This window comes from Antechinus flavipes, chromosome 2, assembly GCF_016432865.1.
Source record: "Antechinus flavipes isolate AdamAnt ecotype Samford, QLD, Australia chromosome 2, AdamAnt_v2, whole genome shotgun sequence".
NCBI lineage: Eukaryota > Metazoa > Chordata > Mammalia > Dasyuromorphia > Dasyuridae > Antechinus > Antechinus flavipes.
Genome location: NC_067399.1, coordinates 41,977,783 through 42,000,124, shown reverse-complemented (window position 1 = coordinate 42,000,124; position 22,342 = coordinate 41,977,783). Strand labels below are relative to the sequence as shown.

The following is a 22,342-nucleotide window of genomic DNA, read 5'->3' as shown; positions in this document are numbered from 1 at the left end:
GTTATTATTATTATTGTTGTTGTTATTTTTATATCATATAATTATATATAATATCAATTACAATTATTGTAATAATGCCTTTGTTATTGCAGTAATGTGATGGGTCTGTTGCCCCACATTTCTTCTCCACTTCAATCCATCCTTCATTCAGCCACCAAAGTAATTTCCCTAAAGCACTGGCCATTACCTTCCTCAATAAACTCCAATGGCTCCTTATTGTTTCTCGAATAAATACAAAATCTTCTGGCATCCGAAGCCTTTCATAACCTAGTCTCCTCCTCGCTACAGGACATGTACCTTTCTATCTGGCGAACCTGATCTCTTTGCCATCCCACGAATAAGATGCTCCATCTCAGCTCGGGGCATTTTCTTTGGCTGTCCCCACATCTGGAATGCTCTTTCTCTCCTAGTCTCCACCTGCTGCCTCCTTTACATTCTAACTAAACCCCCCACTTTGTACAGGAAGCCCTCCCCCTTTTAATTATTCCTGATTTACCCTGTAGATAGCTTGTTTGTATGTATTTGCTTCTTGGCTCTCCCATTAGATTGTGAGCTCTTTGAGCAGAAACTGTTGTATTCCCAGTGCTTAATAAACAGTGCCTGGTACCTAACAGATGCTTAATAAATGTTTACTGACTGACAAGATGTGCATCTTTGTGAACCTTTGTCAAGGATGTTGAGGGAAGATGTTCCCTTCTCGCCAACTGTCCTGGGCCCATTCTGCGTGGCCCGAGAGCTTAGGCGTTTCCTGCCTTTCTGCAGCCCCTAATTGACTGTTCCTCCTTCTGCTCTCTGGGGCAAAGCAGAGGAGCCACTCCTTTCTCCACCCAATGCCTTTTCAAGTACTCAAGGACATTTTTGGCTTCTCTTTGTAACTTCTCTCTCCCTCAGATCCCATAATTCCAACTGGTTTTGTTTTTGGTTGTTTTCTCCAGGCTAAACATTTCGAATTCCCTCAATTGAACTGAAACCGTCTCTGGTGGATCTCTTCTAGAAATCTCAGGGCTCACTCCTCATCTCCTCCCTGCACCCCCCTCCCCAAATTTGTGTCTTATCTAGCCAAGAACATTAGTCTCCTTGCACTCCAGGCCTCTGTGCTCATGTTCTCTTCCTCCTCCCACCCCTTTCTGTAGTCTCCCCTTAGGATGTGGAGTCCTCAAGGTCAGGAGCTCTCTTTTACGTGTCCCCAGTGTTTAGCACAGCGCCTGGTACACAGTAGGTGCTGAATAAATGCTTTAACTCTCCACTTTGGACCGTCAGCCCCAGGAACCCAAGACATGAGGACGGTTTCCCCAAAATCTTGTTTTTATAAACAGCAGCAGGTAAGGGCGCTGGGAACTGCGTGGGAGGTGACAGCCTTAGCCAGGTTCCCGGCCTTTCCTGCCCGCCCTCCCGCGGGCATCCCGGCTCTGCTGTGAAGCTCCGAGGGCTCGCACTCTTTTCGCGAGTGTTCCGGCTGGTGCTCCGGCCCCCGAGCCAACACTGTGCCTCGCGTGGGAGCGGACGGTGTGAAACCCGGAGCCGGGGCCAAGCGCGTGTCCCCGCTCAGGGAGGGCAGGACGGAGTCAGGCAGAGGGCGGCCAGGGAGGGGCAAGGGCGAGAGCAGGAACAGGAAGCCAGGCAGGAGTCTCGCGGAGCGCGCATTAAGTACAGTACAGCTTTTATTAATACTGGAGTGTTCACAGTGCGCTTGTTACTTGTAGCAGTGACTATTCAACTCAAGGGCTGGATCACGGAGGTGGGGCAGGAGGGGAAGGGGGGAATTTATCCAAAGTCCAACAAACAAACCAAGGAAAGAAACGTTATCTGGATAGAAGGGCTGGGGGTGAGGAGGAGGGGGAGCCAAAGGGAGCACGAGGAGAAAGGGAAAATAAATTAAAAAAAAGAAACGGGTTAACAACAGCACCAGAAAAGTTACGTCAGTCGAAAGACACTTTTGAAAGGGATTTTTCTCTGTACAAAATGAAAAATAAAAACAAACAAATCCCCAAACTAAACAAAAAAATTTGTCTATGTGGCGGTAATGTTGGCTCCAGTCAGAGAGGGCCTACGTGGTTATTACTAATGGCTAATGACGGGACAGGGCCGGGCCGGGGCCCACAAACAAGGGCAGAATTGGAGCATTATATACAACACCAGGGTGCTTCCAGGGGCAACGGGGATATGATGGGCTCAGCCTAGAGAGGAGGGTTTGGGGGCTTCCTCGAAGGCCCCGCGGCCTTCCCGATTCTGTCCCGCTCCGCGTCCTTCCCTCCCATCGCCTTCTCTAGCTTGTCCTGTCTCCTCCCTTCAGAAAGCATGGCATGCGGAGGGCGATGGGGGCCTTTTCTCGTTCTCCTGGAAGAGCGAGCATTTCTTACTCCTGCCCGCGAGGGCCAAAGAGCAAGAGCGAGAGCAAGTGTTACCGAAGAAGCTGCAATGAGCAAAGAGAGCATCCGTGCTGTCTGTAGCTCGGCAGCCCTCCCAGCAGAGCCCTCACCTGAAGCCTTGCAGGGGCTCCCGCTGCCTGGACATTTGGGAGGAAAGCTGGGGGGCCGCCGGAAGGTGTATCATTGCAAGGAACACCCCGAAGGGTAGCAAAGTAACGCAAGGCCAAGGTCAGAGCCGGAATCCCCTCTTCTGCAGTGAATTTTGTATGGCTGAGAATTCTACTCCCCCAGTCACAGAATGAGCCCCTCCCAACCCCAAAAGTCAAGAGTCCTCCCTGAATCTCCCTCCTCCAGCACGTTTGGACCCAAAATTTGGTGCTGGGGCCAGGGTCTTTGCACAGGCTACAGCAAAGATCCTCTGACCGAGACCCCTGGGAGCCCCTGAAAAAGTCCAATGACGTTCCTGCCATGTAAGGAAGCAAGGGGAAAAGGGAAGGCACAGAGGACGGGGAACCCCTTACACTTCCCACCATTTTACACCAAAAAACTGCTCCTCTACACCCTCCCTCCCCCAGCACACACACTAGCCCACCCCATCCCACCCCGAACACACTCACTGGCTGCAAACCCGCCACACGTGCCACGTCCCACACCACCGCAAACCATCAGCTTCCACGTGAACCTCACCGACCCCCGCCCAATGCTTTTTCCTGCCCCGGGGAGCCCCCTCGCCCTGTCCCTGTGCCGTCCTCAGGACACGCTACTCAGCGTCACCACCGCGCGACTGGCCTCCGGCCCCAGGGGAAGCGGCTCTTCCACAAGCTGAGCCGCTCACGGACCCCAGCCCGAGGCTCCCCTCAGCTCTTCTATGTTCTAGCTCAGAAACACTCCGGGGGCCCTTGAGAAGGTGGGCTGGCAAGGCCGGCCCTGAAGCTTGAGAAAATGTGCTCCCGACACCGATAATGTCATTTGAAGTGACAAATGGAAAAGGGAGGGAATTCAGGTGAAACGGGTTTTCCTGCCATGAATCCAGAGACCCCTTTGTGTTATGGCACAAGAAAGATGTCTTTGGGTTCCTAAGGCGAAGGGCGGTGCAGGAGTGAAGCTCACCCATGGAAAAACCAGCCTTCCCAAGCCCACTGACCACCTTGCCTCTGGGAGATAGCGGTGGTGGGGACAAGGCCTTCTTGTCCCCTCGGACACTTTCCTCTTGGGTACAGGAACCTCTCCTCTTGCCCTAATCTCACATGCTTTTTACCCTGTTTAGACTATGGAGTGGTGGAACAAAGGAAGGGGGGGGGCGCCTGCAGCCCCTCTCCCCGTGGCCTGAGACCCTGCCCCCGCCCTGCAGGAGGGCCCACATTTTGGCACTGTATGGGAGCAGGGAAGGCCACCCCCACCCTACCACCCCCGCCGCTTCCTGGCACAGGCTTGGAAGGCGAGAGCCCACGGAGGGGGTCTTCCCGGAAGGCATCTCCTCCAGCAACAGAGGGTCAAAGCCAACCTTCAGCAGTCACCCCCCTTCCCTTCTGCCTGCCTCGCTGCCCTAACCCTGCCACGGGCCACACGGGGGTCTACAGCTTAGACCCCCAGGCCCTTCCGACCATTTGGGCCAAACTCCAGACACTGGAGAGAGAATATCAGCCACTCCCTGGCTTCCTAACGCAAACACGACTTCCCTTTTCCTGCCAAAGACCCGTACGGCTACAACCCAGCTGCTTCTGTCACAGGTGTGTGCACAGCACACACTCCCACTCACTCCCACTCACAGCCCCTCTGCAAAGGTACAGCTTGGAGCCGTCACACACTCACACAGACACGCCTCGCATCCACACGCACAATCTTCACCCAGGTATGATCGCCTTCATTTTATTATTATATTAACAAAATAATCCCCACCCCGCCCTACACATATACCCTCTGTACAGCTCTAGCCCCCGACCCCGCGTGGGGATGACCGGACGGCCGAAACTGACCCAAAAGTGCCACCGGAGTTTCCGTCACAAGGTGCTCGGACCAGACCTGGCTCCCCTGGAGACGTCGCCACCCGCCCCCGTGGACCGAGGCGTCCCACGGCACTCTGGACATCGTTTTCCTTTTTCCCAGTGTTTTCCTCAGCTCCTACAGGTCTCCCACCTTCCCCATCAGAAAGAACTGCCCACCACTGCCTCTGACGAGCGGGAAGAAGGTGCAGAACTGGAATGACCCTGCTAGACCACGGACTGCTCCCGCTCACTCCCCTCCCACAGACCTGTGCCGGGGGCTCCGGTCCCCGAGGCCGCAGGGCCTATTGCTACAGAGGCCGGGTGACAGCCGGCTCCCGGTGACTCCCGGTGGGCCCCGGCCAAGCGTGCTGCTCCCTCCTGTGGAGTCCCAAGACCCCAGCCGGGGGGCCGCGGCTCTCCGAAGTGCTACCGGCCTCGTCCTGCCATCGTGGCTAACGCAGAGAGCAGAGACATTGAGAAGGAGGGAAGGAACAAAGGAGAAAGGCAAGAACAGGACAGGGAGGAACCAAGCAGCTGCTCACACTAGGTCCCCGTGCCTCGGCCGGAGGACGGTGAGACGGACACAAGGAGTTCGAGAAAGCCCAGGGTCATTTCCTTCCTTTGTAGGAGGTGCTGAGTGAGTGTGTGTGTGAGTGAGTGTGTAAGTGAGTGTGGATGGGGGTGTGTGAGCTGCTGCTCCCAGGCCTGGCTGGGCATCTTCCCTGACCCATGGCTGGCCAGGGACACCTTTCCCCACCACTCACTAGGAAGGGGCAAGATGTGCAGAAGGCAAGGGCTGGCAAGGAGAAGAAGAGAAGGAAACAGAGGGGGCTGAGACAGAGTACGAAAGAGACTCCAGGAGAGTTCAAGGCCTAATGGCTCCACCTTTCCAAGGTTTGTTAAAGAAGTTTTTTCTTGTTTAAATTTGTAAATCTAAATTCTGTCTCTATCCATAAAGTGGCTTTGCCTTGTATTTTTTTTTTTAACTTTTCTTTTTCTCTCCTTTACTGTTTTTCCTTTTTACTGAACGTGGCTCCCGATTGTTTTTCTCTCCTAACTCCTCTCTCCCGTGGCCCCAGCTGCTCAGTCCGACCCCGAGGGCTCCCTTAGTTGGGAGGCGGGGAGGGGGCAGCAAGATCACAAGATGCGGGGAGCGGATCTGTCATTGGTGATGGTCCTTCGCAGCCGCACCCCGCGCCGGATGGCCACCAGCATGTCTTCCGCGGGAGGGTCGCTGGAAGCGGCGGGGGGTGGGAGAGGCGTCTCTTCCCCTGAGGTGCTGGATAAGGTAGTGGGAAAGGGAAACTGGCCCTCTCCCAGAGCGTGGGCGCCCGCCACCAGCTCCCCGATCTTCTCCACCAGGCTGTGGCGGTTGGCTGCCAGCTGCTGCTCTTCCTCGGCCTCCTCCGCTGAGAGAGACTGTCCGGCCCCCGGGTAGCCGGCCACCTCCAGGGAGCTGCTGCCCCAGGCAGTGTTGGGGAGGCTCAGCCGCTTCGGGGAGGCCTTGGCGAAATCGGGCGCGTGGGGAGAGGAGGCGTCATCGGCGTAGAAGACGCACTCCTCGCTGCCCACCCGCGTGGGGCCCGCGTAACCGGGCGAATCGGGCACCGTGGGCGTCTTCACCGGGACGATCGGCGGGCGGATGGGGATGGGGCCGGCGTTGGAGAGAGTGCGGCGCACGGATGGTTTGGTGGAGGGCGTGCGGCGGATGGTGGCCACGCCCGGAGGGGCCCCCGAGGGCAGAGCCATGCCCGTGGGCAGGCCGGCCGTGGAGGCCGGCCGCTTGGTCTGGATCATCCGGCGGTAGTTCTGGGCGATGTTGCTGTTTCGGGGGATGGTGGAAGACTTGTCGAACTCGCTCTGGCCCTCGCCTTCCACATCCCCATTCACTGAGTAGCAGTCGTAATCCGAACCTGGAGACAGAGCCGAGGGCGGTTACTGTCCCAGGTGCTGAAGGCGGACGGAGCTCCTCCCTCAGCGGCTTCCTCCACCTCCACCCTCCAGCAAGCCCCAGTCCGTCTTATCAGCGTTAGGTGCCGGGCTAGGGCAGGGTCTGCTTCTAATCTTGGAGACCACCTCAAGGCTCCCTAACCACAGGAGAAAGCTCCGCCCCCTTCTCACTGCCCCCTCCATAGCTCCTCCTCCCTCCCCTCCCCCCAACGCTGAACTCCGGCTTCCGCAGAGAAGGCAGGGAGATGCCATGACACAGACCCTCTCTCCCTATCTCCTACTTGGCTTGTACTCCAGAAGGCAACAGCTTCCAATAGCTCTTATGATAGGGAGCTCTCAATCTGGGATCCGCCAATGTGTTTTAAGAAAATCCTGACAACTGCCTTCCAATATGACCATTTTGTATATTTTGTTTTATGCATTTAAAAACATTAGTCTGAAGAGTTCCTAGACTTCATCAGACTGCCAAAGGATCGACGGCATCCCAAAATAGAAAAAAATTGTTTCAGAACCCCTGCCTTATAGGATTATGGATTTAATACTGGAAAAGATTTTAGAGAATATCATTAGAGATTATTACTAGTCTGGACCCCTCATTTTACAGATGAAGAAACTGAGATGAAATAATTTATTTAAAATCACAGCAAAACCAAAATTTGAACCCAGTAGTGTTGTGGAAAATATACCAGGCTTGGAGTCAAAGCCCTTTGCTTCCTCTGTGAACTTGGGCAAATTATAATGTATACTCCTTAGTATTAAGCTATATTATGAGAGCCTTGTTGAAATATGAAAGGGATAATTTCGATTATTTTAAATTCAATTCTTATTTTAAATGACTTAAATTTATTTTAAATTAAATTTGATTATTTTAAATTAAAAGTTTCTTTTACAATAAATAAAACCTATTTAGTCAAGAACAGAAGGAATGAAAAAAATTGAGGAAGAAGCTTGCACAGATCTTTTATAATGGATGTCATTAAGTTAGAATATTGCTATGGTGTAGGAAGTGGTGAGCTGGTTGATTTAGAAAAACCTGGAAAGACTTGGACCTTTGAAGGAAGATGTTATCCACCTTCAGAGAAACAGATGATGGGTGGAAATAAGCCCAGTACAGTCTACATATCTACACACACATATATATGTGTGTGTGTAGCCTTCTTTATGATGGTGGTGGGGAGAGGGATGGAAAAAATAAAGTAAAAAGTGCACAGCAGAAAATAAAAGGAAAATAAAAGTTGGGCAGTTATTATGTAGTTATTCCTGAAAAAGAATTGTTTTATATTGAATGATCTCTTATGATCTGCTGTGTATATGGCAATGTTTGTTTTTTTTTTTTAATCCTTTTCTCATTTTCTATTTAAGTTTAAAATAAAAAAGGATATATAGTCTTTGAAATCAGCGAATTTTTTCCCCTTTCTTTATTTTCCCAGGTGTCTGGCACATAGTAGGTGTAGAATAAATGGTTTTTGACTGACTGACTCAATTTTTATGGACCTTGGTTTCCTCTTCTGTACAATGAGGGCATTGGGCTATATAAACTGTATCACTTCTAAATTTATGATCCTAAAATCTTCTCTCAAATCTAGTGTTTCTTCCATTTCTGAAATCCAACCTCAGACGCTTACTAGTTGTGTGATCCTCGGCAAGTCACTTCACCCCAGTTTACTCATCTAAAATGAAGATTAATAATAGCTCCTATTTCCCAGGGTTGCTGTGAGGATCAAATGTGACAATGTGATTTTTTTTTGCAAATCTGCACGAGCTGTCCTTTGCCTGCCACTCTAAGAGCCCCATCGATGGCCCCAGAGCATTACCTTGGGAGGGGATGGTGTCCTCTGAACAGGAAGGGGTGGTTGTTTGGGTGCTATAGCCACTTGAATATTGCAGGGAGTCCCGGCTGCTCTTCTGGTGCTCAAGGCTCAGGCCACGGGTCAGCACCATGGCCAGGTCACTGGCAGCAGGAGAGACCTCTTCACCATGCTGAAGGAATAGGCAAGATGGAGTCAATGGGAGCCCATGGAGACAAAACCAGAACCAGAAGATGGGACAAATCCAGAATCTATAGGTGTTGTAACCCTAACCCTGGGATGTACCTTAGTGGGAGCCCCATCTTTGACTTTCTAGCACAATGTCCCCCGTGTCTCCCCAGTCGCAAAAACTAAAATATTTCTCCTTGGCTTCAGCTAAGTAGAGTTCTTGCTCTGTTCCCTTAAAGGGATGATGATAATTGTGGGAATATGTATAGAAGAACTGCAGGTGTTTAACATATTGGATTACTTGTCATCTAGGGGAGGGGGTGGGGGAAGGGAAGGAAAACAAATTTGTTAATGTGTTAATGTGTTAAATTTGGAACACAAGATTTTGCAAAGGTGAATGTTGAAAATTATCTATGCATATGTTTGAAAACAAAAAACTAATTTAAAAATTAGTAAAAAAAATAAAGGGACAAGTAAACTTCAGGCACTTAAAACTTTGGGGGGCACCCCTCAATTGTAGAACGGCTGAACAAATTTGATCAAATGAATATAAGGGAATACCATTATGTTGTAAGAAATGATGTGAGGGATGGTTTTAGAAAAACTTAGGAAGACTTGTATGAACTGATGCAGACTCAAGTGAGAAGACTCAGGAGAACAATTTATACTTTAAACCATCAATACTATAAAAATGTACAACTTGGAAAGCCCAATGAATTCCGATCAATGGAATGATCACCCATGATTCCAGGGGACCAATAATGAAGCCTGATACCCTGACAGAGCAGGCAAAGACAAAGGTGGAGACTGACACACTTTTTTGGGTTCATGGCCAATGTGGGAATTCGTTTGTTTGACTTTGCTTATTACTTGTGAGAATTTTTTTTTCCCTGTAAGGGAAGAAGGAAGGAGATAGAAGGGAGGGGAAAATGTTTGATAGTTGGGGGAAAAAAGATCCTGCATCCTTCTTCCACTGTTGTATTTCAAATGGGCCACTTTCTAAACTCCATTTCTTTTTTTTCTTTCTTTTTAAACTGAGGCAATTGGGGTTAAAACGACTGGCTCCCAGTCCTTTTCAGTCTCGCTGCACCTCCATGGTTGAGGGAAGGGTGCACAGGCTGCTCTTGCCAGTGCCGCCTCCTCAGGGGACAGCGTACCTTAGCTGCGATGGTTGCAGGGGACATCCTGGGTCGGGGTGCCTCCTCCCCACCGATGCTGGGGTAGCCTCCACTGCCCGGGCCCACTTCTGCTTCCCTCAGATGTTCTACTCGGTCCTTCCTCCTCTGGAGAGTGGTTGCCGTTGGCTGGTCATATGGCCCGGCCTTGGACCAATCCTGAAGGTGGGAAAAGCAGGAGTAGATTGAGTGCCAGGAAAGTGGGCAACAGGATCAAGATCGGAGCCTGGAGATGACAGGACTGGCTGTTCCCCCAAAGGAGCCTCATCTGCGCTGGCCCTGAGAGGGACCGGCTTCCCTCCCATTCTTCCCCAAACTTCTCTCTTTTGGAGGTGAAAGCTGTTTGTGAGACTACAGAGCTCACGTCACCACTCCTCCATCCCCCACAGAACAGGGGGGTCAGCGGGAGGAAGTCCGGGAAGCCCAAATACGGACTCCACCTGATCTCCTCATCCCCCAAGCTCAGCCTTGACGCCTCAGCTGGGGCACGTGGACGATGAGTCAGGTTTGCTGGCCCTGCGGTTGAGGGAGGAGGAGGGAGATGAACTGAGGGGGGCTCCGAGGGAGGCCGTTCCGGCTCCTCTCTGGTCATTTCCCTGTGTCCCTCTCACCTCCCTGGCAACGGGGAGGACTCTACAACTGGCTCCAAAGCAAGACACTGAGACACAGACAGAGGGATGGGACAGGCGGTCCCCAAGCAGCCCAGGGCAGGAGCTGAGTCCACATTAACGCAGTGAGTGGGGAATGGAGGGCATGCAGGAGCCGTACTGTAGCTCTGGGACCCCCGACTGGTGCTGGCTAAGGAGCCCCTTTCCCTGCTGACCCCTGGGGGGAGGGATGATTTAAGGGCAGGAGGGGAGAAAGGAGGCGGCTTTCCCCGAGCATCTGGTGCGGGAGAGCTCGGTGGCCACCTGCAGGCCGATGCTCCGGACCTCTCGCCCCCTTCCCGTGCCCCGCCTGTCCTCGGGGGCAGCACTGACCGAAGTGGGGGAGCTGCACTCGCTAACTGACTGGCAGGTTTCCGAGGCCTCGGAGGACGCCGAGCTGGAGGACTTCTGCGGAGCAGCGGCGGGAGCCATCGGCCACAGAGACGCGGAGAGCGAGAGGAGTGGAGCGGAGGGGCAGAGCGGGGGAGGAGGAGAGAATAAACGTGGTTAGGGCGAGGGCATGCAGCAGCCGAGACGCAGAGCACGCACGCACACACACGGCCCCCTGCAGCCTCTGCCCCAAAGGGCACTGAAAGGGCGGGAGGAGCCCCGCAGACCCCCAAGCTGGTGCACAGAGAGCTAAGCACCTGCTCGCACAGAGCCCGCCCCGGACGCCGCGCTCCCTGAGCTGATGGAAGACGCAGACGCGCTCACCGGCGCGCCCCCAGAAACTCCATCCCGTGACATTCGTCCTCCCGGATCTTTCACCAATTTAAGTTTCCCTTTAGTGACTTTTTTCCTTAATGTCTGAGCCCGCGTGTCTCCTTCTGCACTGAGTCTCCTTCTCCCCTCAGTCGGGGGGGCCTGGGCGCAGTGCTCCCGGGGAGGACTCGGAGGGATGGGAGTCTGCCTGGGGGAGGAGGGGTGGGCCGGGCAGGGCCGTGGGCACAGGGGCCCTTCCTCTGGGATGGAGACAGGGTCTCCGGGACAAGCCTCAGGTGGAGCTGAGCTCCCCATGGTCCGAGACCCCCCCCTCTCTACCACAAACACACGGGTGCTCCCTTGGCCCCCTCGTGGGCATTTTTGGAGGAGGTGCCAGCAAAGGGTTAAAGGCGCTTAGCCAAGGACAGGAACGCTGGACACCCTGGTCAGAGAATCTCTTGTTCTACCGCAGGAACAGGGGGACCTGGCCCGTCCCAGCTTCGATCTCCCAGCGACCCCTCAAGGGCCTATGGGGGAGAAGAGGGCCGCTCCCTCATCCCTTCCCCCACTGGCGGGTTGCCGAGGACCCCAGCCCAGAGAGGAGCGGCTGGGAAGGCGTCCGACGCGGTTCCCAGGGTTCCGGGGCTCAGTCTGATTTCCCTGGTCCCCGTTTGCCTTCCACTTCCCAGGCTGCTCCCCAAGTTTCATTCTTGCCCTCTGCAGTCCAGGGCTCTCCTCTGACTTGGATCTGCCTTTCTGGACCCTAGCGTTCTCTGCCCCAAGGGGTCCTTTGCCTCCAGTTTAAGGTATCGTCCTTCTGCGTTGTGGGGCCAAGGTTGGGGACCCGTGATCCTCCTGGGCACGAGGGGGAGCCGCTCCCTCTGAGATGGCCCCTCACCAGCTCCTTTCGCCCAGGGTGAGTTTAGGACCAGAATTTAGAGCCGGAGAGAACTTTGGACCTTCATCCTACAGAGGAGCCAGAGGAGGTCTGCGGGGCCTTGGATTTTCCCGAGCTCGTTCCCCGAGCTGCCGACGGAAGGCCCGGATGGCGCGTCCCGCCCCGCCCCCAGCCGCCCTCCTACCTGGCTGGTGATGTCCGAGGGCATCGGGGACGGCGGCTTGGAGTACACGGCATCCTGGGAGATGAAGCCGGAATCGTGGGAGGAGACGCTGGAGAGGCGGGTACTGGTGCTAGCTGGCTGCGCCAGGCTGCGGTAGCGACAGGTGGAACTGGGTGAGTATGTTTGGGACCCGCCAGGCCACGGGCCGCCACCCTTTGCACTGTTCCCACTGCTGGGGAGGGAGTAAAGGGGAGAGTGGCAACAGTGGTCGGGGGGGGCAAGGGGGTGTCCGGGGGGAGAGAAAGGGGGGCAAAGGAAGGAAAAGACAGCGTAAGACAACGGGTTCCGAGACGCGGCGTCGTACACAGGAGGGGCTGAGCCGCGGAACAGTGTCAAGGACAGGGAGGGGGAAGAAAACCTGGGGAAGGGCGGGAGGGTCACTCCCAGGGCCCTGAGCCAGAACCCCTGTTTCTGGGGTCAACGAAGGCCATACCCAGGGCCAAGCTCTCTGAGCCCTTCTGTTCCCTCTACAATCCCAATGCTATAGGGATTGGGGGAGGGGTCACCATGTTAAAGACAAAGAATCAGGGAGGAACTCTCAGTGAGGGTGGAAGCTTCTGCCTCTCAAACTGGCCCTCTGGCCACAACGGCGCGGTGGAGAAAGCACTGGCCTCGGGTCGGGAAGCTCCGAGTTCCCATCCAATCCAATCCTTTCTCCCTTACTAGCTTGGACAAGTCCCTTCTCCTCTGCCTGCCTCAGTTTCTCCATCTGTAAAATGGGGATTATTCTAGCACCTACATCCCAGAGTGGGGAGATGCAAAACTGTCCACCCACTGTGCCAAACCGCATGAAAGAAAGCCTGATGTAACATGGGTTCTAACTGCATGTGTCTTTGTACTGTAATGTAACATGGAGAAAGAATAACTAGCACAGTGCTTTAAGGTAAACACGGGGCCTTCCGCCCAGCAACCTTGGGAGGTACACATTGCCAGTATTATTATTCCCAATTTACAGATAAGGAAACTGAGGTTCAATAGCACTTTTGTTCAAAGTCACCCAACTAGTGAGCAATTCAAAACATAGAAAATATATGTATGTATACACATAGACACGCATATTTACAATGTTATTCAGATGTATTTTTTCTAAATATGAAAAAATGAAATTTGGTCCTAAAATCAGAGGTTCTTAACCTTTCCTCATCTAACTGCCGAGGAGGCGATGGATTCCTTGGCAGTCTGATGAGCTTTAGGAACCCCCCCTCAGAATTATGGGGATTTGGGGTTTGTTTTTGGAGAGTCAGTTGGGGATAAGTGACTTGCTCGGGGTCACTAAGAAATGTTAAGTGTCTGAAGCTGGATTTGAACTCCAATGTGGAATAGGCTTTTAAATGCCAAAAACAAAATACACGGAATGAAGGAGACCAATTGCCCTGAAATACTGGTATTAAAATATTTTTTACACAAAGTCTGCGGACTTCAGGTTAAGAACCCTTGGTATAAAGAGGTGCCTTGGAAAGCCTCTTAGTAAATGAACTGAACTGATTTGGAGCAAGGTTCGATTGGAAAGTCAAGGGGGGGTCATGCCCTCCTCTCCCATTTTCCCCTCTGGGATTCGAAGGCCTGGGCTCCCATGGGGTCAAGCACACTTACCTACACATGCTGGACTTGCGAGAGCCAGAGCTGCTGGGGGAAGATGGCGGAGTCTGGTATGACCAGCTATAGTCGGAGCCTTTCAGATCTTTGATTACCTGAATGAGGGGCGGAGACCAGGGTCACCGGGGCCAGGGCAGCTGCCACCAGCAATTTAGGGAGACAGAGAAGAGACGCCCCCTCCCATGCCCTGCGCAGGATCCCTTGGACCTCAAGAAGCCTCTCTTGGGTTCCACACGGACGGCTACTGTTGGATTCCTCCCGCTTAGTTTTGCCCTTGTATCTCGTGGGAGTGGGGACGGCCTTTGTGCTCCAGGGTGGGCCCTGACAACACCCACTATGGAATGACTCGGTATCCCCACTTTTCCACTTTCTCGTTCACCCTTCGTGAGCAAACTCACAGTGGTTTATGACAGTGACATAATAGGTATAAGGACTGGACCCAGTGATTCCATTAGCGTAGAGAACATTCCCTCCACACGTATGGACCAGCACCTTCTCTCCAACTGCTCTCCAAGTTCTTGGTCTCAGGAGCCCCCTATGCTTTTAAAAATCACTGAGGACTCCAAAGAGCTTTTGTTTACGTTGATCCTAGCTACCGATATTTACTGTAGTAAAAATTAAAATTTTATTTACTCCCCGAAAAGGTCACAGAGACCCTCAGGGGGAGGGGTATGCGTCCCCTAGACCATCTTTTGAGAATCATTGATCTTATAATTGTACAAATGTTTACATATGTTGGGTTTAACATATGTTTTAACATGTACAACAGATATTGGATTGCTTGCCATCTAGGGGGGAAGCACAAGGCTGCGCAAGGGTCAGTGTTGAAAAATTATCTGCGCATGTTTTGAAAATAAAAATCTTTAATTAAAAAAAGAAAGAGAGTCACAGATCTTAGAGAGTGCCTTAGAATACTGATGTGAAGTGACTTGCCCCGGGGTCACACAGACAGTATGTCAGAGGCAAGATCTGAACCTAGTTTTGTCTGGCACTTTTTTTTTTTTAAGTAACTTTTTATTGACAGAACCCATGCCAGGGTAATTTTTTACAGCATTATCCCTTGCACTCACTTCTGTTCCGATTTTTCCCCTCCCCCAGATGGCAAGCAGTCCTATACATGTTAAATAGGTTACAGTATATCCTCGATACAATATATGTCTGGCACTTTTTTTTTTTTTTTTACCACATGAAAATACTGAGATAAAAGGGCTTTAAGGCTCACAAAGTACTTTGCACCCATTGGATCCCCATGGCTACCCAAAGGAGCAGGTTTGATGAGGATTATCAAGTTCCATTGGGAAAGCTCAGGGTCGGAGACATGAAATGTGCTCTCTGGGTCTTGAATTCTGGTCTCTCCAAACTCCAAGTCCCGCGCTCTGTACCCCCCTGCTGTCCCCACGGTCACGTTCAGAACTCCTGGGGGGTTTGCAGTCTGCACGACTCACGTGGCCACTTCTGACCCTTAACAGGCCTATGTCCTGCCCTCCCCCCCCAGACCAGAGCTAAGAGGTCTCCCCTGGGCAAATTCGGTCTCATTCTGCCTGGACTCCTCTGCCCGCCCCTGCCCTGGACATTTTGCCCGGCCTCCCTCCCCCTCCCCCCAGGCCCAAGCGGATGCCCAGTGACTCGCAGGCTGCCTGCTGCAACGCCCCCTCCCCAAGAGCGCTTACCTGCTCACTGGCTGGCGGCAGCTTATGGGGCTCGGCCGTCAGCACCACCAGGTCATCAATGATGCCCTGTAGGTGGGTGATCTCCCCCAGCATGGTGATCTCTCCGTTCTGGGCAGGGAGGAAGGAAGCCGACGGGGGAGGTCAGCAAACAGCATGATTCCTCCCTCGGCTCATCCCTTGTAGCCTGCCCTGACCACAGACACTTCCGTAATAGGGAAGAATAAACTGGCCAATTTTCTGTTTGACACCTGAGTACAATGAGGCTCCGGGGTGTGGGTGGACGGGCTGAGAGGGAGGTGGGGAAACCCTGGTTTTGTTCTGGGCTGGATCTGTGACTTCGCTGCTCCGGGAGCTCCCGATGGGGCAGCTCTGGGGAGGGAAACCCTCAGTGTTCCTGACGTCCAGGGCACCGGGCCTGAGCTTCCTGCCTCTGAGGCGACTCCACAGCCGCTCCGCCTTGTTGCTTCCTCAGGACCAGGATTCTCAAAGAATGAGACTCATTGGCAGCCCTGGACAACTTTACCTCAAGGTCCAAACAAAACCCTCCAAAGGCCCTACAAGAGGGGTCTTAGCCTGGGGACTTCCATAAACTTGTTTACGTAAAAAAACAAGAAAAAACTGTTCCAATAAGAACTGGTTTCTTTCTTTTGCTGTCCTATGTATTTTATTTTGTGCATTTAAAACCGTGATTCTGAAAAGGGATCCTCAGTCTGCTGTCAAAGGGGTCCCTGACGCAGAAGAGATTAAGAACACCTAACATGCAATCTGAAATGCTTCCTGAACCGCTCAGGGAACAAGTTCCCAACTGGTTTTGTCCTAAATGGGGGACACTAAAATCCTTTGGAAAATGGCCATGGGGGTCCTCTAGGCAGTTCCCTATCCCTCCCATCGAGGCCTTCCTCTGGGAAGGCGCGCTAGGCGAGGCCCCAGGAAGGAACGACCACCCCCGGCGCAGAACCCCTCTCGCCAGTCGGGGGAGAGCCCAACATCTGCGCCCCGGAGGTGTTCCCCCTGTTCTGGGGGTCCTGCTCCCCTCCCGAGCCTCGGCCCCTGGCCACATACCACCACGGGCTGGAGGAAGGTGATGAAGGTGCAGAACCGAGCCCTCTCCTCGATGAGCGCCCGGCGCACGGCTTGCTTCTCCGTCTCCTCCAGCAGCAGGTACATGTCGTTCACGTCCTGCAGGGCGTTGTCCAGCTGCGGCTGCAGGTCCCCTTTCCCTGTGGGGGACAGGAGACGCCCGGATGGGGAGCCAGCCCTTCTCCTCCCCGGGACCAGCCCGGTCGCCCCCGAGGGTGAGGAGGGGGACGGAGAGCCCCGGTCCTGGCTTCTGCCCGCAGGGGGCTTCCACGGGGAGGGGGCCGGAGGGAGAGCCTGACCCCGCGTGGCGGCGGAGTCTCGGTCTGCGGCAGGGTATGTAGCGACCCATGCAGCAGGGGTGGGAAGTGGCCCCGGAAGGGGCAGAGAAGGCACACAGAAACACACAAGAACAGGACGCCAAAAGCCAGAGCCAAAGCTGCAAAGCCCCCGGGGCCTCAGGTGTGAGCGCAGGCTGCGGGCAGGTGGGAGCCCACCCGCCAGCTGAAAACAGAAGCGATGCATGTTGGGAACTGCTCTCGGAGCCCCCCGGCTATCCCAAGGGCCTGATTCAGGGCCCGGCCCGTGCTTTCGCCCTCTCTCCTGCCAGGCCTGGTCTAGCCCAGGCAGGACAGAGCTGGGCACGGGGCAGGCTCCCAGAATGCACTTGGAGCGGGCAGCCGAGGATGGGAGGAAGCAAATGCTGAGTGGTCCAAAGCCTGTGGCTGGGGGCCTGGGGGACGCCAAGACAAGCCTGGGAGCTGCTTCCCCATTCTGGTTACCCGCTAGGGCAGAGGCCAGGAGGGAGGGGACGGCCTTCGGCTCAGAGCAGGAGGGGGTTCCTCCTCCCTTAGCCCCCCGAGCAGTGAGGGACAAACCCAATGGAAAGACCTGAATCGGCCAGCTCCCTCAGCTCCTGATGGGGACCCCGGGAGGGGGCTGGCCCAAGCCCATACAGACTGTCTCAGCATTAGCCCCAAGGCGCATCCCAGGAACAGGGAGGCGAGAGAGGGAAAGAAAGAAAGGAAACAAGAGAATGAGGGAAACCAAGTGTATGAAGGACAGAAGATGGAAAAAGGGGATCAGGTGTTAGCAGGGGGAGGGAGCCGTGTAATGAACCCGTCCCTGGCTGTGGGACAGCCTGCTCTAGCAGGGAGCTGGGTTCAGGTCCAGAGTGGCTCCTTTTGCTAGTTTTCAGGGGGCACAAGGTGGGTTGGATACCGTTTGGCCATTTTCCCAGGCCTGGGAAGATGAGATCGTGTCTCCCTCCCTTGGGATCCTCCTGGGGAGGGGGAAGAGGGGCAGTAATAGCTGCTTCCCGCAGATCAAACCCACTGGGATATCAGGTAAGCAAGCAGAAGAGCCCTTGCTGCTCCCACCCCATTCTCTCCTCGATGACCCAGTTCTCTTGATGCTGTGCTTTGGAAAGGTTCATTCCAAGCCCCCTTGGAGTGATGGAAGACAGAGAAATGCGACACAGACATTAAAGCAGAGCGAGGGGCTGGGAGAGGAGGGCCTGAGGAAGGGCCAGGGAGGCCAGCTGGAACAGATGGCAGCGACGTTTGACTTACCAAGTAGCTCTACAGGAAGGATGTGGGAGGGAGGAGAAAGAAGAGAAGAAAGAGAGAGACAGAGAGAGAGAGAGAGAGAGAATGTGTAAAAGACAGCTGATGGACAGAGAGCTCTCTCTCAATTTGAGGGGAAGTAAGTGGGACCCCTTGACCCACCCTGGGATCCCTCTTGACAACTTCTGGGAGGGGGAGGGGTCTTGAAGATTAGGTGGGCAATTTCTAGAGGGGCTGGAGAGTCCAATTATGCGTGTAGAAGGATTTTAGAGCTCTAGCACTCAGAGGCTTCCCTAAAGGCAGCCTGAGATTCTTCCCAGGAAGAGATCCAACAGAATTAGGGGCCTACCTCCACGGCCCGTTTCCTTCCTGCAATAAGGAAACGCTTTGGGAGCTGCTCTGGCAGAAAGCCAGAAGATATGCCGGCTCCCATAGGATCTGCCTGCTGCGCCTTGCCAACAAACCATCCCCGCCAAGGACGGAGGGCCGCTGCCCACCCTCTGATCGGCAGGGCTATGTCCCATCCACCACGTCCCTCCGGGTATCTGCGGCTAGCACCTTTTCCTGGCACTGGGGGCCCCTACCTTTTCGGGCTTTCTTCTGCAGTTTTAGTGTGTCTGATGATTTCTTCTTGATCTCGTGGCGAGCCCGTTTGTATTCTAAATGGGAAGAGAGGAATTAAAAACGAGACCTGCCATGGGGGCCCCTGAGATGAGGATCTGGGACTGGAACCCTCCCGGCCCCCGCAGTTGATGCTGCCCCTCCCCCTCTCCTCGAAAGCACCTTTTGCATGGTCTTTGTCGAGCTGATTGGCGGTTTTTTTCCAGTCCTCAATCCTCTCTTGCAGGGGGTTGATGAGGCTTTCCAACAGGGCACTGCAAGAACCAGAGGCAGATTAGAAATGCAAATTTCCCACTGGCTGTGGCCGGGTAGCATCTCCCCCTTAGGGCCAGGGAGAGTTTTTAGGGGTGAAGGTTAGCTATGAGGGAGAGGTTGGGTCCCTGCCCCCCAAATTTAGAAGAATCAGGGGTGAGAAAGCCTCCCTAGGCTTAGTAGCCCCTGCCACCCCTACTCACTTGGTAAACTGCCGAAGCTTGGTCTCAATGCTTCGGTGACGCATGCACATCCGGGTGAGGGCTGAGCCAATGTCTCTTGTGGCCCCTGGAAAAACAAGAGCCCCCTCCATGCTGAGAGACTGCCATGGGAAAGATGGGGCTCTCCAGGATGCTCCGGGAGAGCGGGCTGAGGATGCAGTTGCCACAGCCGGGAAATCTCTGGCAAATCCTGCTGCTGGCCACCAGGGGGCAATCTTTGCCCACAGAAGTGGCCGGCCAGCCCCGTCCTGCTTCAATTTGGCCTCCCTATTCCCCTTGTCCATCTCCCTGTGTATCTTCCCAATCTGCTCCCCATGAGGCTGCCATGTTCCTCCAGCCTTCGTAGGCCACCTGGTATGGCCCAGTCCTACCTGGGGAAGAAGAGCAGGGGATAGGGAGGGGAGGCGCAGCCCGGGCCTACCTGGGGAAGAAGAGCAAGGGATAGGGAGGGGAGGCGCAGCCCGGGCCTACCTGGGGAAGAAGAGCAGGGGATAGGGAGGGGAGGCGCAGCCCGGGCCTACCTGGGGAAGAAGAGCAAGGGATAGGGAGGGGAGGCGCAGCCCGGGCCTACCTGGGGAAGAAGAGCAGGGGATAGGGAGGGGAGGCGCAGCCCGGGCCTACCTGGGGAAGAAGAGCAAGGGATAGGGAGGGGAGGCGCAGCCCGGGCCTACCTGGGGAAGAAGAGCAGGGGATAGGGAGAGGAGGCGCAGCCCCGGCCTCCCTGGGGAAGAAGAGCAGGGGATAGGGAGGAGAGGCAAGTAGCTGGTGGTTGGATGGCGAATGTCAAAGAAATCTCCTAGGAAGGAGCTACCCTTACACTGTTGTTGTTGTTTTTAAATTTTTTTGTGTGTGTGTGCTATTTTTTATTAAAGCTTTTTAATTTTCAAAACATATGCATGGATAGTTTTTCAATATTAACCCTTGTAATACTTCAATATTAATATTAACACTACTTTATAAAGGAATTCCTTTATATTATATAATCATTAATATATCTCATATAATTCCTTGTCCAAGGTCACAGGGAACTGAACTCTCTGCTGACCCTTCCCTGGCCCCCCAGATTTCCTTCCGCCTTACCACCTCCAATCCCACAAAGTCCAGGGACACCTGTTATCCAGAAGGCAATCCTCTTCCTGTAGCCATGATCACTCTCCTCCCTACCATTGTCAGTATTGGGAATGCCTTCTCTTCCTTATCCGATCCAATCGCACCTTTGAAGACCCAGTTTAAGTATCACCATGGGACCCCCTGATAGCCTGCATCTTCAGATCATGGGGTTTAAAGCCAAAAGGACTCCAGAGACAACTTACTTCATTTTTACAGAGGAGGAGACTAAGGCAGAGAGGGAGAATGGCTTTCTAAGATCACAAAGTTGGGAAGTTTTACCTCATGCGCCTCTCCCCATTAGCAAATATGACTTCAATCTTTTGATAGGCACATATTACATCTCTCTAATGATTTTTTTTTTTTCTGAAGCAATTGGGGTTGACTGACTTGCCCAGGGTTACAGTCAGGAAATGGTAAGTGTCTGAATCCAGATTTGAACTCAGGTCCTCCTGACTTAAGGGCTGGTGCTCTATCCACTGCAACAACTAGCTGTCCTTTTAATGAACTTCTTATCTCTGGGAGGGCAGGGATAACACATTAATATTCCTCTCTATGCCATCCCTTGCCCTCAACATTAACATGATGTCTTGTGTGTTGCAAACACTCCCCTAGTGAGATAGTGTAGGAAGACCTGAATTTGAATCCTGCCTTTCATGCTTACTAGCTGTGTGACACTGGGCAAGTCACTTACCTTCTTTCAAGTTCTAATTCCTCATCTGTAAGATGGGGATAATAAAAGTACTTTACCTCCCTCCCCCATTCTCCTTCAGGGTTGGCTCAAATGAAATAAGGTGTGTAAAGAGCTTTGTAAAAATAATGCACTAAAATACAGGTGTTAATAACAAGAAACTCCAAAAGAAAACAAATTGAAACTTTTTTATACTTCTTGTCATCCTCAGCTATGAGCCAGATCTAAAGCCAGGAAGTCTTGAATTCAAATCCAGCCTCACATCCTTAATATCACACACAGAAGATACTTAATAAGTATTTGCTGAACTTGGTGGAATTGAGTAAATACCTGATGCCTGGATGAAAATGGATACCGGACCAAGGCTTGGGGTCTGGGATGCCAGCTGCCCTCAAGGGCTTGACTAGGGGCACGTTCCTAGCATGTCTGGAAGCTCCACGCTTCCTGGACAAATGGGCGGAGGTCCAAGGGCAGGGTCCACTCTGAGATACAGGCCCAGGACAGCTGACATTCCCCTTAACCACTCCCTATCTCCACCCAGAGCATCGTGGGCAGGACCCCTTGTTTACCCATACAGCCACATTCCAGGGGCTCCTCCCTCTTTAGGGAAGCTAATGCTCACTCTTGGGAAATACTGACTATCCACTGCCAAGAATAAGAGTGGCAATCCTGGATGGCATCTTCAGTGGCCCTACTGTTTCTGGGACCCGTGACAAGGAGCCATCCCCAGAATCTCCCCCGTCATAGGGCTGAGAGGTGTTTGGGCAGAATCTCCCATGGTACCCCAGGGGAACACCACCAGAGAACAGAGAGAATGGCTGAGTGCTGTTGTACCTGGAAACTTAGAGGGTGCTCATCTAGTGAGGGAGCATTAAACAAACTATGTGATATAGACATAGACACACAATGGGATGGTATTGTGCCATAGGAAGTAGGCTCAGAGAAACCTGGGAAGATTTTTATGAACTGATGCAGAATGAAGTAGAGAACTAAGCGAACAACTTGTGCTGCAATAACAACACTGGGAAGACAAACTACTTGGAAAGATCTCAGAACTCTAGACAATGCACTGACCCACTGTGCTCCCAGAGGTGCGACAATGCCGCCTGCCACTCTCCTCTTGGCTGAGAAAGGATGGACTCAATATATAGGTTGGGTCAAGATTGATGTGGGAATTTGCTAGACTATGTATGATTATTATGGGAGTTTTCTTTTTCTTTTTCAAGGGGAAAGTAGTAAGAAGGAACAAAAAAAAAAAAAAAAAAAAAAAAAGGAGCCAGCTAGATACTACTGTGGGTAAAGTCCTAGATCTAAAGCCAGGAGTCTTGAATTCAAATCCAGCCTCACATCCCTAATATCTGTCAAGTCACTTACTCTCTTTCAGCTTCAGTTTTCTCATCTATAATATGGGTATATGTAATATGTAACCTCTCAGAGTTGCTTTGAAGATCAAATGAGGTCATATTTATAAAATATTTTACAAATATTATTATTACATTAATTTTTTAATTAAAAAGAAGGAAAATGGTTGAGTCCTTATATCACCAGAGGAACAAAAATCTGGAATAATCTAAGATGGAACTGTACCAACCTCCCGCCCCTATGGGCTTGCCTTCG

The 22,342-nt window shown here is 52.8% G+C and overlaps 1 protein-coding gene across 3 annotated transcripts in view; it reads right to left on the bottom strand.

Annotated features, from left to right (window-relative positions):
• Positions 1-1,643: 1,643 nt before the first annotated feature.
• MTSS2 (MTSS I-BAR domain containing 2) overlaps positions 1,644-22,342 on the bottom strand; it is a 37,539-nt gene continuing 16,840 nt past the window's right edge. Inside the window, exons 4-14 of one of the 3 annotated variants that reach the window (XM_051974611.1) lie at positions 18,910-18,994; positions 18,617-18,708; positions 18,418-18,492; positions 16,254-16,411; positions 15,192-15,299; positions 13,519-13,616; positions 11,887-12,097; positions 10,436-10,510; positions 9,438-9,614; positions 8,119-8,284; positions 1,644-6,267 (exon numbers count right to left, since the gene is read on the bottom strand). In XM_051974611.1, the coding sequence (XP_051830571.1) occupies positions 5,492-6,267; positions 8,119-8,284; positions 9,438-9,614; positions 10,436-10,510; positions 11,887-12,097; positions 13,519-13,616; positions 15,192-15,299; positions 16,254-16,411; positions 18,418-18,492; positions 18,617-18,708; positions 18,910-18,994 (2,021 nt within the window). In that variant the 3' untranslated portion in view covers positions 1,644-5,491. The remainder of the gene's footprint in view (positions 6,268-8,118; positions 8,285-9,437; positions 9,615-10,435; positions 10,511-11,886; positions 12,098-13,518; positions 13,617-15,191; positions 15,300-16,253; positions 16,412-18,417; positions 18,493-18,616; positions 18,709-18,909; positions 18,995-22,342) is intronic. The other 2 variants (XM_051974613.1, XM_051974612.1) reach the window with 2 other exon arrangements.